General features: G+C 37.9%; 2 protein-coding genes across 2 annotated transcripts in view; one reads left to right on the top strand and one right to left on the bottom strand.

Annotated features, from left to right (window-relative positions):
* wash1 (WAS protein family homolog 1) overlaps positions 1 to 13489 on the top strand; it is a 72984-nt gene extending 59495 nt beyond the window's left edge. Inside the window, exons 7-11 of the mRNA XM_015353222.2 lie at positions 2173 to 2377; positions 2947 to 3129; positions 4585 to 4743; positions 7398 to 7466; positions 12000 to 13489. Coding sequence (XP_015208708.1) covers positions 2173 to 2377; positions 2947 to 3129; positions 4585 to 4743; positions 7398 to 7466; positions 12000 to 12151 — 768 coding nt within the window. The 3' untranslated portion in view covers positions 12152 to 13489. The remainder of the gene's footprint in view (positions 1 to 2172; positions 2378 to 2946; positions 3130 to 4584; positions 4744 to 7397; positions 7467 to 11999) is intronic.
* ddx11 (DEAD/H (Asp-Glu-Ala-Asp/His) box helicase 11) overlaps positions 13134 to 15063 on the bottom strand; it is a 42842-nt gene continuing 40912 nt past the window's right edge. The window contains exon 27 of the mRNA XM_015353221.2: positions 13134 to 14812. Within this exon, the coding sequence (XP_015208707.2) occupies positions 14777 to 14812 (36 nt within the window). The 3' untranslated portion in view covers positions 13134 to 14776. The remainder of the gene's footprint in view (positions 14813 to 15063) is intronic.

The following is a 15063-nucleotide window of genomic DNA, read 5'->3' as shown; positions in this document are numbered from 1 at the left end:
TCAAAAACACAGGTTAAGTGTTATCACTGTGTCTTTGGGTACTAGCTGTTCTGCTAAATAAATGGCTGGCTTTTTACTTGAGTTAATAGAAACACAAATGCTAATTATTGTTCATCTATTGCTATTTAAAATATTTCAAACTATTTTGGTATTCATTTTCTGAATATCTTGGTACAGCAGATGACTACATTAAAGAGTAACAGTTTAAGTTTATTCATGGTTTTCTACATGCAGTGCTATGCTGTAGAAAAGTATTCAAAATGCTGATGTCATATGATGTCATTTAGTGAAATTACTAAATGTTTTTTTTAAATTTATATGCACTTAAAACTTATTAAAAACCTGAAAGCTCAGTTGAAGACTTCTAATGATAAGATAAGATGGGGTAAACATCAGCAAAAACTAAAGAGAAAAAATGAAATATGTTGATTGCATAAGTATTCAAACTTGAGAACTATTTGCTGGATCTTCGGCAGCGATTACAGCCATGTGTTTTTGGTAAGTCTCTACCAACTTTGCCTACCTGCTTGGTAGCATTTTTTCTCTTTTTTGGTAGATTTCCTTGGTCAATGTGCTGTTGATCAATCACTAAAAGACAGCAGTTTTCATGGCTTTCCATGGCATATTTGACTGAGCCACTCAAGGATATTCACCTCTTATTTTCAAGCCATTCCATAGTAGCTTCGTCCTTATGCTTGAGATCAGTGTCTGGCTGAAAGCTGGCTATATGGCCCAGTTTTAGATCTAAAGCAGGTTTTCATCTAAAATATACCAGTGTTTTGCTCCATCTATATTAGCATCAATCTTGATATGCTTCCTAAAACAAATCTTACTAGAATTTAAATAATCATATATAAAATAAAATAAGTGAGTCCCTGCTGATGATATAGTGACATAATGCTGCCATCACCATTCTTCAGAGAAGTGTTAACGTGGGTGATGCACTATGTTGGGTTTCCATCAATTGTAGCTCTTCGTATTTAAGACAGAAAGATTTTCTCTTGTCCAACCACAAATTCTTTTGCCACATGTTTGCAGTGTTTTTTCTACTTTTAATGGTTGACTTCATGGTGCTCAGGGAAATATTAAGGGACGTTGGAATGTTTTATGCTGTCCTCCTGATCTGTGATAACTGGGAGAGCCATGGCATATCTTTTACATCATTTTCATGTTCATCAAACCATTCACTGACCACTCCTTCCCTGTGAGTGAGGCCATTATTATCCTAAAGAATCCATTCCCGTTAGGATCAAAATGTTTCACCATAGGATGAACATGATCAATCAGAATGGCTTTGTGTTTATTGGCATTTACCTTGCCCTTTAAGGTTGAGTGACCTTAACTGTACCAGGAAAATGCACCCCACCCCATAACAGAACTGCCAGAACCTCTCACCAACCACTTAAGCCTATAGACTTTTGGGGTGTGCCAAACATGTACTCGTCTGTTTGTTGAGAACACGGTGGAGAAAGACTTATCTGAGCGTGTGACTTTTTTCCACTGCTCAGTAAACCACATCACTTTTCTCACAAAATGTGCTGCAACCTCTTTGATAGTATCCCTCTCTATGAAGCTCTCGACTGACGATAAAGCAGCCTATTCACACCTTAGAATGACATTTGCTGTCAACTCATTCAGAGTTGCTTGTCATTTTTAGTTTGCATCTCGAATGAATGTACGGACATTATTGTCAAGGCATTTGCACTTTCATCCACAGTTGTCCCAAGTTGATATTGTCTTTCCCTCAGACTTCCATGCCAGCATCACCTCAGCCACTGTTCCTTGCGAAACATCAGCACGTCTTCATTACCGAAACTCCTGCCAAACATTCTCCAACAATCACTGAGATTTTTTTTTAGACCTGGTAGCCAAAATAATGGGCAACTTATTTAACGCAGGAACCTCACCTGTGTGGAGGTACCAGCTTTCAGTATGCTTTGTATCCTTCATTTACTCAAGTGTTTCCTTTATTTTGGCAGCTACCTGTATTTGGATCTTTCTTTTTGTTTTTTGCATTGAATGTGTGAATGGCATTGTGTTTCTAACAAAAAATAATTGCTACTTCAAAATGTAATGACCGTTATATTTAATGAAATATTCATTATAAATCAATGAAATGTGATTTATTTAGGCCCCGTATTTAGCACATATTTCCTTCTCTCCATTCTTCAGACAGCCGAAAACTATTTCTATGTCCCAGATCTGGGTCAGGTGCCTGAGATTGATGTGCCCTCCTACCTCCCGGACCTCCCTGGCATTGCGGATGACTTGACCTACAGTGCTGACCTGGGGCCTGGCATTGCACCCTCGGGGTCAGCCACTGCCATTCCAGAGCTGCCCACATTCGGGACAGAACCTGGGGAGCTCAGCGGGTCAGGTGTGTAAGTACAAGTGGACGACTGTCTATTAAACCTCTTGTGGACTCCCTGTTTTGTAAAAGGGAAGTATGGTTCAGATACAAGTTCAACTTGTGCTCGATGGCATGCAGGTGCTTTTCTCTTGATCATGTTGGTCTTCTGTTTTGATTTTCCACCAGGCTTAACATTCACAGATTAAATCACCTCATCACCTGTACCCAGTCACTAATGAGGTGTTTAATGCTCATGCAACAGTCACAGTATAACTGTCAGTTATGAATGATCAATTCATTAAAATGACACTAAGAACATTTAATCAGTATCCAAAACCCCATATATTTATTTAAAAAAAAAACATTTAGGCAGAGTGATCCCTTTTGTTGCTGCATATCTATATAACTTCTTAAGACAGACAAAGCAGAAGCTATAAAAAAGTTTTAAGACCATATTTAATTTTGTCAATAGTCATGAAAACGTACAGAGCATCGTGATTCCCATTGCTGTAGCTACAAATTGATGACCTTATGAAATCCTTGAAGAATCTGTTGAAATGTATAAATATGATTGACCTTTTTTTTGTTTTTTCCAGACTTGCAGTTTAGGGTTGAAGTTCCTCCCCCACCCCCTCCTCCTCCACCCCCTATTGAAGCCTCTATCCAGAACACAGCAATCCCTCCTGGTGCCCCCCCAGCTCCCCCTCCACCTCCTCCGCCACCACCAACTCTACCCACCCCTGTCAGTGGAGACTTGGGTGGCCACCCTGCATCCACAGGTACGTCCTTTTCTCTTATGAGTTATACTGCACTACTTTACTGTGAATAACGTGCATTACAGATTGGTCTTTTGTGGTTTTAAAGTATCCTGTTATAGCTTTTCTGGTGGGCTAATGAACCCCCAAATTGAAAAGAAATGGCTACTTTCAGAATGCTTCCCACTGTGATACTGCGACATTGCTTTTGGAGCCTTTGGATGTAAGTTTTTTTTTTGCCCCATCTGACTCTGCCCAGAAGCTTTTACCCCCTTGACAATCTGTATTGACCCCAGCTCAAGGCTTTCCAATGTCGTATATGACTGCTGCATTGTTTTTTCATTGTGGGAAGGAAAAAAGGTACAGGTGAAATCTGGGAACTGTGGCAATTAGTACATTCAGAAAAAGAGAAGACTGGAGCCTTGAGCCTGTTGTGTGATCTGCTGTGAATGTTTTCATTCTGCCCTAAGCATATTTTGCCTTTTAATCCCATTATTTCTTTCAGTTATGAAATAAAATACTGCTTGCTGGAGACTAGCCATTTCCTTAACCTGAACAACACTAGTTTTTTATACATTTTATTCTTTTCCCTCTAAGGCCATCATTTTGTTGCAAGAATTCTGTATGCTATAAATCCTTTATTCTAGGATATGGATGCCTCCCTGCATTTTGCTTTGAAAACTTGGGGGTGCTCTTATTTCTCTCAAAACTTGCCACCTGTGAAGACCCTTCCTTTAAAGTTGAATTAACCTGCAGTCAGAACCAGAGCTTGTTTTCTATGGGGGCTTAAGAATAAAGTGCTCTGTTAAATCAGTGCAGCTAAATTAAATCTTAAAAGGGGTGAACATGTAAATCCTGTTGTACTGTTCAAAGGCACAAATCACTGCCATCTGGCTCATGTTCATTTCCAGTGCTTTGTTTTTTAAATCTGTGGGCTTTAACTCCTGTTCCAGTTTGCACTCCTGTAACCGGGAGCACAGTAAATTCTGAAAGTAATTTGTTCTAAAGCAAAGCCAGAGTCAGGGATTTCTTCTTCTAATTCCTCTCCTGTCCTCTTGAATGTGAACAGTTTATGGTTGCTCCTCTGTCTCCTGCTGTTGCACATCAGGCAATATTTGCAGAATTTCAACAACTGAGTTATTTTTGTTGTTTTATTTAATTTCTTATTTATTTCACTTATAATTTATTTAATTATTAAAGTTAAAAAATCCCGGGAACTAGGTTAAGTGTCAAAGTGAATTCAAGCTCATCTCCTTTCAAGTTTTTTCATTTCTTTTTGCCAAAGCGGTCCTGATTTGTTGTATTTAGCCTCATGCTGTGGTGTGATGTCTTTCAAAAATTTAGCAGAAACCTCACGCTTTTTCTAGCTGATGTCCGTGATGGTATGAGCAGTGGAGACGTTTGGAACACGTCTGTGGGTCTGTTCACCTGTTCATTTCCGTCACGCACCTGCGTCTTTCATCTCGCCTCTCCATGCAGGTCCCTTGCAGGGGGCACCCACTGAAGTCGTGAGGCCCTCGGATGGCAGAGCCAGCCTCCTAGAGTCCATTCGCAAAGCTGGTGGCATCGGCAAAGCCAAACTCCGGAACGTGAAGGAGCGGAAGCTGGAGAAAAAAAAGCAGAAGGAGCAAGAGCAAGGTAGGGCCCGGCCTGGGCTCCCACCAGGCAGAAAGCAGCTCCACGGCGAATGTCCATCACGGCCCCAGCTGGTCTGATCTGTGATGAGATCTAGGACAACAGTGCTTTCTCATCGGGTTATAACAGTGTTGCTGCTGTGAGGTTATTCTATTTTCTTAATGTTGAAGAGGAAACTGTGTGTTTCTCACGTCTAGAGTCAATGAAAGTGATCGTTGATTTCTTTGTGTGAGAATCAGGCATAGGAACAAAAAATATGTAAAATTATCCATAACTCAACAGTTGCCTATTACTGTTTTGGTTTAAAAAAATTGTATATTAGGTTTAGTCACCAGTTAAAGAATCTGTTGCTTTGGTCCAGAGTTACAGAACATTAATTCGTTTAGGATTTCACAGTAATATTATGTATTAGAATCTGTCTTCTCTTGGTCCTCTGTTTCAACAAAGAATATACAAAGAAAGGAAACCACTGCAAATTATTTTGTTTTTCTGAACTTGAATACAAAAGGACAATCTCATTATAGCTTGCCTTTATGTATCAATTTAGATTGGAAAATTAGTATTTAAAAAAATGTATGATGTATTCCCAAAAGTAGGGGGGGGTTGTAAAAAACTTGAAGCCAATACAGAAATAATATATATATAATATATTTTATTTTGAACTGTTATGCACCCCAATAGTCTAGGAGGGGTATATGGAGTGTGAATTTCAGGCATGCAGGAAGAAATCTTCGGTGTGTGGAAAAGATAGTTGGAACAAATTTGGATAGGTAAACAGAAGTGAAATATGTTCAATTTGAAAAGGTGACTGTATGGGGGAAGAGGAAATATGAGTGGTGCCAAAGGAACGAAAATAACATACAAAATGAAGCTGGCTAATTAAGCGAAGGGAAGCTGACCTAACTACAAAACAAAAACCGAAACAATCGGTCTTCGGGATCTTCTAACACCTTAGCTAACCTTCACTGACTACCCAAAACCATACTAGACAAAAGGCATTCTCCCATCCTAAACTAGTTTTTCTAATACGAAGACCAACTACGTGTGCACAATGTACCCGACAACTTTTACTAACCCTTTACACAAAAGTTCACAAAAATACACAAATGAGCTACGAATACAAATAAGGGAAAATAAGACACAAGAAATAGGGTACAAAAGGGCATAGAGGTTGATACAACATGTTTGGGCAAAGTAATAGCGAAATAAAGTATAATCCAAACAAACAAAAGTAAAAGGAGGAGATAAACACAAACCAACAAAGCCGAAGCTATACAGAAACACACATACAAAGTGAAATGAATGAAAACAAAGAGAGACGAAGCTGAAGTTGAGCCGAGCAGAACGGAAGTCTAGCATAAGGCCCCCTTCATTCTGAAAACTACCAAGTTAAATACAGAGGAAGTTGAGTTCTAATTGGTCGAGAAGCTGATTTCATATGACGTAACATGACAAGGTGAGAGAGAGAGAGAGAGAGAGAGACACTAGCTGAATATTTGACCAAAATAAAAAATAACAAACAGAAACAGACCCTGACGAAGTACAGGCTCAGTGACCACAACCTGGCCATAGAAACTGGGCGACACAGGCAGACCTGGCTGCCCAGAGAGGACAGGCTGTGCTCCCACTGCCAGCAGGGAGAAACAGAGACAGAGGTGCACTTCCTACTGCACTGTGACAGATACTCTGGGATTAGAGAAACATTCTTCCCGAAATTCAGAAATCTAATCCCAGAGTTCCCACACCTGCCAAAACCACAACAGGTCCCAATCCTACTGGGAGAGGGAGGAGGGAACTCAGTTGATCTGGCAGCCCAGTATGTGATCTCCTGTCACAGCCTGAGGAACAATGAGTCCGTCTCCCAATAATGCTCCAGCCGCCTACAGTATATGTCAATATTATATAATATGTCTTTGTTGTAAATGTCTGTAACATGTCTGTAGATTTTATTTTACTTCTATTTTTTGTTTTGTTCTATGTTAATTTTATTATTTTTATTTGCTTTGGCAACACTGATTGTACCCATCGGTCATGCTAATAAAGCACCTTGAATTGAATTGAATTGAATTGAATTGAATTGAGAGAGAGAGCGCTGAAATAACCATGTATGTGGAGAGCTATTAAGTTGTCCGGTTATACAGGGTGGGTCAGTGAAAAACTGTAGCTTGTGGAGTAATCATCTACTGTACTGTGTAGACATTACTCAAATCAGATATTGAAAATGGTTAAAACACTGGTGGAATTGTTTTAAAATGTACTTTCCTGTGTTTTAGATTATGTGGGCCAGAATATAGGGCTTTTGGAAAATACTGTTTTACCGATAGTAAAATTACCCATATCACATTTTCTTTGCGACATAGTTTCTTATTTTCATTTTGAAAAAAATGGCTGCTTTTAGCTGACCCAATACTTCTAAACAGATGCTGCTCCTGTTAGAAAATACTCAATTAAAATGTTTTTAGAATATTTATACTTCTAGTTACTTTCAAATTTTACTCTGTACATGGGACAATTGTTATTGAAACACAGAATATGCAAAGAAACAGGTGTATTTAGGTGTATCCAGGTGGTTGTACACTAATTAAATGGTTAGCAGATGGCAGCCAGACATGTTCTTTCTTGAACTGAAGTCTCGTTTTGTCTCCCTTGCCTTTCAGTGGGAGCCACAGCCAGTGGTGGGGACTTCATGTCTGATCTCTTCAATAAGCTGGCAATGCGGAGAAAAGGTGAACCTTTTCAATCCATACCTGTGCATAGAATGTCTAAATACATTTCATTCTTCATCTCAATGTGGGAGTATATTTCATTTCATATTTTCATTCAAATTTTATACAATATTTTCAGTTAGTATTTCATCCTAATTTGCAATCACTATTTGTTGATCTCAGGTTACAAGTAAAACCCATGTGCACGTACTCTAGGGTCAGAGCGTTCATCAGAATTAGTACGAATAAGAGGAACAATGCGTGCCTCCCTGACGCTACTGCAAGTTCTTGGACATACAGCTATAAGCCAAGGATACCAGGTGTTTTTAATATCTACATCTACTGAATATCTACTGAACTGTAGCAGTTCAGTTCATTGCTACAGTGCTTTTATCTGAAAACTTATCTGAAAACTTTATTGGCCATATGCAATTTCTTGTATTAGGAAGTTGTCTTTTTTCACATACCCCAACTTGCTCTCCATGAGACACACAGATAGGGAGAGAAGCTTGGGGTCAGAGCACAGGGTCAGCCTTTTATACGGCACCCCTGGAGCAGTTGGGGTTAAGGGCCTTGCTCAGGGGCCCAATGGAGTAGGATTCCTCTGCAACCTTCCAGCCACAGGCGCAGATATTTAGTCACAGAGCCACCCACCGCCAAATAATATAATTTATATATAAATATATAATTATATAATAATATATTATATAATAATATAATTTTTTATATTAAAAATATCCAAATATATACAGTCATGCTTTAAAGTTTGTAAAACCAAATGCATAATTTTAGATTTTTAACCACAAAATGCATATTTAATTAGAATTTGTCACTTCTTAATTGAAATAAAGTATAATCATTCATCAATTTGAGTTTTTTTAAAGAAAATGTCCATGCAGCAAAATAATACATACACTATACAGAAATTGTGCAGGTGTAAAAATAAGTGAACACTTAGTTCTATGATTTACATCAAGGTAAAGCAGGATCAGGTGGGTCAATGACAGTGTTAACCAATTAACTGAGATAACCAATGAAACTGAAGATCTGAAATGATGTGTTAGGGAGGAGCAAACATAAATAATTGCAAGAAAGCAGGTGAGTTACTCTTCGTATGAGTCTAGCATCATGCCTCGAACTAAGGAAACATCAGCAGAACTGAGGAAAAAAGTAGTGGATGCTCATCAATCTGGACAAGGTTATAAAGCCATTTCAAAACGATTTGGACTCTATAAATCCACTGTTAGGCATGTAGTATACAAGTGGAGGGCATTTAAAACAATGGCAACCCTGCCAAGAAGTGGATGTCCTCCTAAAATTACACCCAGGGCCACAAGGAGAATAATAAAAGAGGTTAAAGGTAATCCTAAAATAACATCCAGAGATCTACATGCCTCTCTAGCAGCTTCTGGGGTAGTAATGCATAGATCAACAATAATAAGAACCCTGATCAGAAACTCCATCTATGGAAGGGTAGCCAGAAGAAGCCTCTTCTGTCAAAAAAGAACAAAGCTTCCTGTCTGAAGTTTGCCAGAGACAACCTGGACAAGCCTGAAGGCTCCTGGAAGTCTGTTCTCTGGACAGACGAGTCCAAAATTGAACTATTTGGGCACAACAAGAGGGCCCATGTTTGACAAAGAGCCTACCACCAACAAAACCTTATCCCTACTGTCAGGCATGGTGATGGGAGTGTCCTTGTATGGGGCTGTTTTTCTTACTCTGGCCCTGGGCAACTTGACATCATTAAGGGGATCATGAATTCTGAGAAATATCAAGGGATTCTTGAGAAGAATGTTAGGCCATCAGTTCTAAAACTCAAGCTGGGCACAAAGTGGATGTTTCAACAAGACAACTATCCTAAACATTCAAGTAAGTCTACTAAAGAATGGCTTAGGAAAAAGAGGTTCCATGTCCTGGAATGGCCAAGACAAAGGCCTGACCTGAATCCTAGTGGAAATGCTGTGGCAGGACCTGAAGAGGGCTTTTCATGAAAAACATGCTTCAAACTTCACAGAGCTGGTGGAGTTTTGTAAAGAGGAGTGGGAAAAAAACAGTCCAGCAAGATGTCAGAGACTGATAATCGGTTATAGGAGGTGACTGTGTGAAGTTATTGCTGCTAAAGGAGGTGCCACAAGTTATTGACTGACTTTTTTTTTTCACACAAGAATATCTGGTGATTTGTTAAACATCACCTTCTAATAATCTGAGTTCAAATCCCTTTTTATGTGTGGAACGTCTTTAGGATATTAATTATATATATATATTCATTAAGAGTTCAGGTTCGTATAATATCTCTATCATATCTAAAATAATAGCCACCTTGAAGGGTTCACAAACTTTCAAGCATGATTGTATTGCAGTATATACAGTATATTAATATATATTAACATATCAAAACATACAGTATGTTGCTCATACTGTTGCTCATGTTGGTCATTGTCTAAATGTTGCTCATTGTCTAAATAATAAATGTTATTATAAATAATAGTACATGTATATAAAATTAATATAATGTAACATAAATCATTTTATATGTTACAAATTTTTTAGTTACAAGGTAAAAAGAATGATAAAGTGGCCAAGAAAGAAATTTTAAAAAGGAATATTGCAGTGGAGGCAAAAATAATAAAAAAAGCTTTTACTACAACAGCAAAAGAATGTCTACGAACAAAGTAAAATGCATCTGGGACAATCATGAGAACTTCTAAACAATGAAATTGAAATGGCTGATGTACAAAATGAGTATTTCACTCAGCATTCACGAAGGAAGAACTTAACACATGCCTCAGGCAACAGAAGGACAAGTTGTATAGTATTAGCATGGGAAATGGAAAAATGTTTTGGGCACTAGAAGTACTGAAGATTAATAAATCCCCAGGGCCTGATGGTATCTTCCTAATTGTACTTAAAGAAACAAGTTGTTATTCATCAGCCATTGATGTTTTTTTGTTATTTGCCTTTTGTTATTCATTCATTGACGCAGCTTTTCCAACAGGCATTGGGGAAATGACAAGGGTAATATCCATAAACAGGAAAATTGCTAATATACTGCTCACCCAGAAGGTGATAAAACCAAACCAAGTAATTTTAGACATAAGTCTGACTTATTATAGTTATGGTTATGGACACAATTATTATTAGAACTAAATTAGAGGATCCACTGTATTGTATGGACATCGGATACTAGAGAATATTCAACTTGGATTTAGAAAAGGTAGGTAGCTGCCTGACTACCTTGTTAGAGCTCTTTGAACAAGCAACAAATATGAATACACACACATTGTGTGATATGGTATATTTAGATTTTCAGAAGTCTTTTTAAGGACAACATGAACAATTTATTCACAAATTACAGGAGGCAGGTATTCAAGGAAATAAATGTTTTTGTATTGAAACTTTGATCAATAGAAAACAGATAAGGAGTAATTGGGGTGATGCAATGTGAAGTATTCCTAATTTATATTAATGATTTCGATTCTGGTAAAGAAGCTAGGAAGCAGCAAATGAAAAGTTATAAATGCAAACAAAATATTAGAATGTATTGTTAAAAGCGGAGAATTTGTCGTCATTATGTTGAAGTTGAATAATACACTTGTAAGGTCTCATTTAAGATATTGTGTACAATTTTGGTACCACATTACAGAAATGATTGCTGCTCTGGAATCAGTCCAGAAAAAAAGAAACAGATACATTCTGAGGTTTAGGGGAATCCTAGCAAGCAGCCACACAACTGACCACTGAAGTTAAACAGGTGTGAGCTTGGTCAGTACCTGGATGAGAGACCCCCTGGGAAAAACTAAGGTTGCTGGTGAAAGAGGTGTTAGTGGGACCAGGGGTGGTGCTCACCCTGCCGACTATATGGGTCCTAATGCCCCAGTATGGTGATGGGGACACTATACTGTAAAAAGGCGCTGTTTTTCAGATGAGACATAAAACCGAGGTCCTGACTCTGTGTCAAATCCAAGGGCATTTCTTGAAAAGAGTAGGGGTGTCACCCTGGCGTCCTGCCCAAATATCCCATTGGTCTTTACCAATCATGGTCTCTTAATAATCCCCATCTGTGAATTGGCTTCATTACTCTGCTTTCCTCCCCACTGATAACTAGTGTGTGGTGTGTTCTGGTGTACAATGGCTGCTGTCACATTATCCAGGTGGATGCTGCACATTGGTGGTGGTGGATTGTCCAGAAAACTGTTATATAAGTGTAAGCAATTATTATTATTACAGTGACAGTGGACTTCTTCAGAAAGAACAGGGAAACATGAACTAGAGGAAACACGTAGAACCTACATGGAAGTGCATTTAAAATCAAAATAAGAAGACAGCTTTGCAACCAAAGGGGTTGGGAGTATGGAATAAGTTACCCACCAATATTATTGATGTGATTCTCGGATCAGTTACCTGCAAAATTGGGGTGATGGACCTAATAGCCTCCACTCAATTGTAACTCTCACTTCTATACATTTTAAAGTGAAACTAATGTTTCTTTTTTCAAAGTGCATTACCTTTTTTTTCAGAACTTCCATGTTAAGTATTTTTTTTTCAATCCCCCAGGGATTTCAGGAAAGGGTCCTGCCCCTGGAGAAGGAGGGGATGCCCCGGCCAGCACCGGCAGTGCTTTTGCCAGAATGTCTGATGCTATTCCACCCCTCCCAGCCCCCCAGCAACCAGCCGCACAGGATGATGAGGACGACTGGGATGCATAAAAATGGAGATCTGAATTCCCAATGGAGAAGCCCGGAGAAGGAATGGAGTCCAGGATCTAGGTCAGGTGGAACAGCTGCTGGAAGAGATGCTATCTGATAGACTGGCAGGACTCCTGACTGAAAAAAACAACATGAAAAACTAATCTGCTTTTAACTTGCAGAGATTGAAACGTTTAGGAAAACTGAAAACGTTGAAAAATAACCTTAGTCTTATAACACTCAGCTTTTCTTTGTCACTGGAAGGACAGGTTTCTGTAGAATTTAAGTGATTTGTATTGCACGTTAACTTTAAGACAAAAAAATCAGATCCCAAATTGTCCATCCTGCTCTGCAATCTAGTTGAATCCTAGACAATAATCAATATTCCTGTTTTCTGCCTGTCACGCAGGCCTAGAAAAGTAGTATTTTTTTGGTGTATTTTCCCTCACCTATTGCAAATTTAATTATGTCTTCTCATTTGACATTTAGCATGTAGACATTTTCTTCTTTCCAAGACCTCCATCTAACCTTTATTGAGTTACATTTTATGAGTATTGTAGAAACAATGTCCAGATTTACAGATAATTCTGTTCGGTCTTTAATCATCTGTTGAGCTTATACACTATCCACACAATTTGGTGTAATTACCATCTTTAATTGAAGAGACTACATTTACTTGTTTTCTAGTCCCAACATTACCTTTCAAAGGATGAAGGCGTTGCAATTGTAAATAAGCATTTCAAAAACACTATAAAACATAAATGAACAACAATAGTGTGATGCTTTTGAGCTGTGAAAAGTTAGATGGGAATTATAAGCCAATGTTGGCTTGGTAATTAAATAAGTTCAGTCTGAACAATTTATAATGGATCAACTTACTATCTACTATACAACTCATAAGTCATAAGGGACTGAAATCCCCCTTATATGTACAGTATAGAATATGTCTCCACATTCACTTTTTCCTCAAGAAGATACTCTCAAGAAAATCAAGATGCAGATGTTAAACCAAAGTTCTGTTTATTTTGCTCAGCATGAAATACTGTACATAGGTTTCAAGTTATTAAACAAAAAACTGGGAATGAAGATCTATACTATAAATCCAACATATCAAAGGATAATTGTCTAAGCCTAAGGGCTTGAAAATGTTAATTCACTAGTCGCAAAAAAGAATCATTGAGGCATAATATAAACCTGCAATAAATGTGTATGGTTAACCCCAATAAGAGGAGAATATAGTTTTAGAAAGTGGCTTTTTATATCATCAGCAAGAGCTCACTCCTGTAATGCATCTGTCATGAAATCTCTGATGTAAAATGTCAGTGTTGGAAAAATAAATGTAAAAATTGCAAAAACGTTTTCATATTTTGTACCAGTGCATTCTTATTAACATTGGAGCTCTCAAATAACAAAAATAGAAGTTTGATTAATGCCCTCAGATAAATATGTTGTGTGGTTTAAACATTATTTTTTATGGTTCATGTTTTTATCTCTAAGACTGTATGTGGCCTCTTTTCTGTGCAAAACTGATTACTTCAACAGAAACAACCTCCATTCAGATTTTAAGATCAATGTATTCAGAAGATGCAACAGAAGCAGAGGTGCTAGAACAAAATTGTATTATTACTGTACATGGATGATGTGTCACATTTCAGAATAACTTATGCCTCTGTGGCATTCTTCATTTTTCCCCTCTACTTGTTTCTTCAGAATGTGTAAAGAAAAAAATGATGATGTACTATATTTTAGATTTACCAAAGATCAGCAATTAAAGACCGCAAAATAATTGTGCATCAATAACATGAACACACTTTACAAAAGATAACAAAATAAACATTTAAATAATTAAGCTAATCCTTTCAACTAAATCCAATCAGTCAACACTTGAAGTGGACAGTTGGTGTGTTACTAGGTTTTCATTCACACTTGACTTGTAACCTTAATGAAGTCATTATTTTTTGCAAACTTCTTGCAGCTGCAAGATATTTCTAAAACAGTCCAGTTATAATTTGGTCTGGCTAAATTGGTCCAGTAAAAAACCTAGGAGAGACCTAGAAAATATGCAGGACCCGGACTGAATATATATACTGTATGTAACCTGAGAACCTTAGTTATTTTTCCACATACCATTGGAACATATAAGCATTATAAATATGAAAAATGAAAAAGTTTTACAAACAAGATTTCTTTAAATTAATGTAACATTACATGTACATACTTTTCATTCAATTGCTTCTTTTCTGTCATTACCTTTCATTAATTTTAAAGTATCAAAATACAGAAAAACAAACTACTTCAGGCAGGATCGAGTTTAGAGATGAGTAGGTAACTCAAAAGAAAAAGTGTCAGAGCATTAAAGTGCATGTAGACCTCTGTCCCTGACACCCATGACACAACCCTTCTGAGGCTGTAACCTGGAAAAGAGAAGTCTCCCTCAAAATCTTAAGCATTTCACTTTAACACTGAAAAGTTGTAGTAATTTCCATCAGCTCTTAATGAATCCTCTGTTCTCCTGAGCCTGAGATCACTCTTGACCTGTTCCCGGCTCTGAGGGCTTCAGGCTTGATGACCGTTAAAATTGTTTTTGTCCTGTTGGTAGCCTGGTGTTCAGAAGTGCTGGCTCTTGCACATGTTGGATTGGGAGGGCTACAGTCCATGCTGCTGCTTCTTTTGCATGAAGAACTGCAGGTCAGGAAAGACACTATTAAAATTCTACAGACGTGGCCGAGTGCTGCACAAAAATAAAAAAAATCACTGCAGCAGAACGATTCTGCTGTGCAAAGGACATATATTCACTAATAGAATTCCAACTGATTTCAGCCGGATTAATGGCCAGCTCAGAATTCTTAGTGGGTTGGGCCCCTTGCAACCTTAGTAAGCTTTAATAATAATGAGCATGTTTAGTGAAGCGAATCTCTTTCCTCATAACCTTA

Source organism: Lepisosteus oculatus, chromosome 7 (genome assembly GCF_040954835.1).
Source record: "Lepisosteus oculatus isolate fLepOcu1 chromosome 7, fLepOcu1.hap2, whole genome shotgun sequence".
In the NCBI taxonomy this organism is placed as follows: Eukaryota; Metazoa; Chordata; class Actinopteri; order Semionotiformes; family Lepisosteidae; genus Lepisosteus; species Lepisosteus oculatus.
The sequence above is the reverse complement of the archived record's forward strand: the minus strand, read 5'-3'. Positions and strand labels throughout refer to the sequence as shown.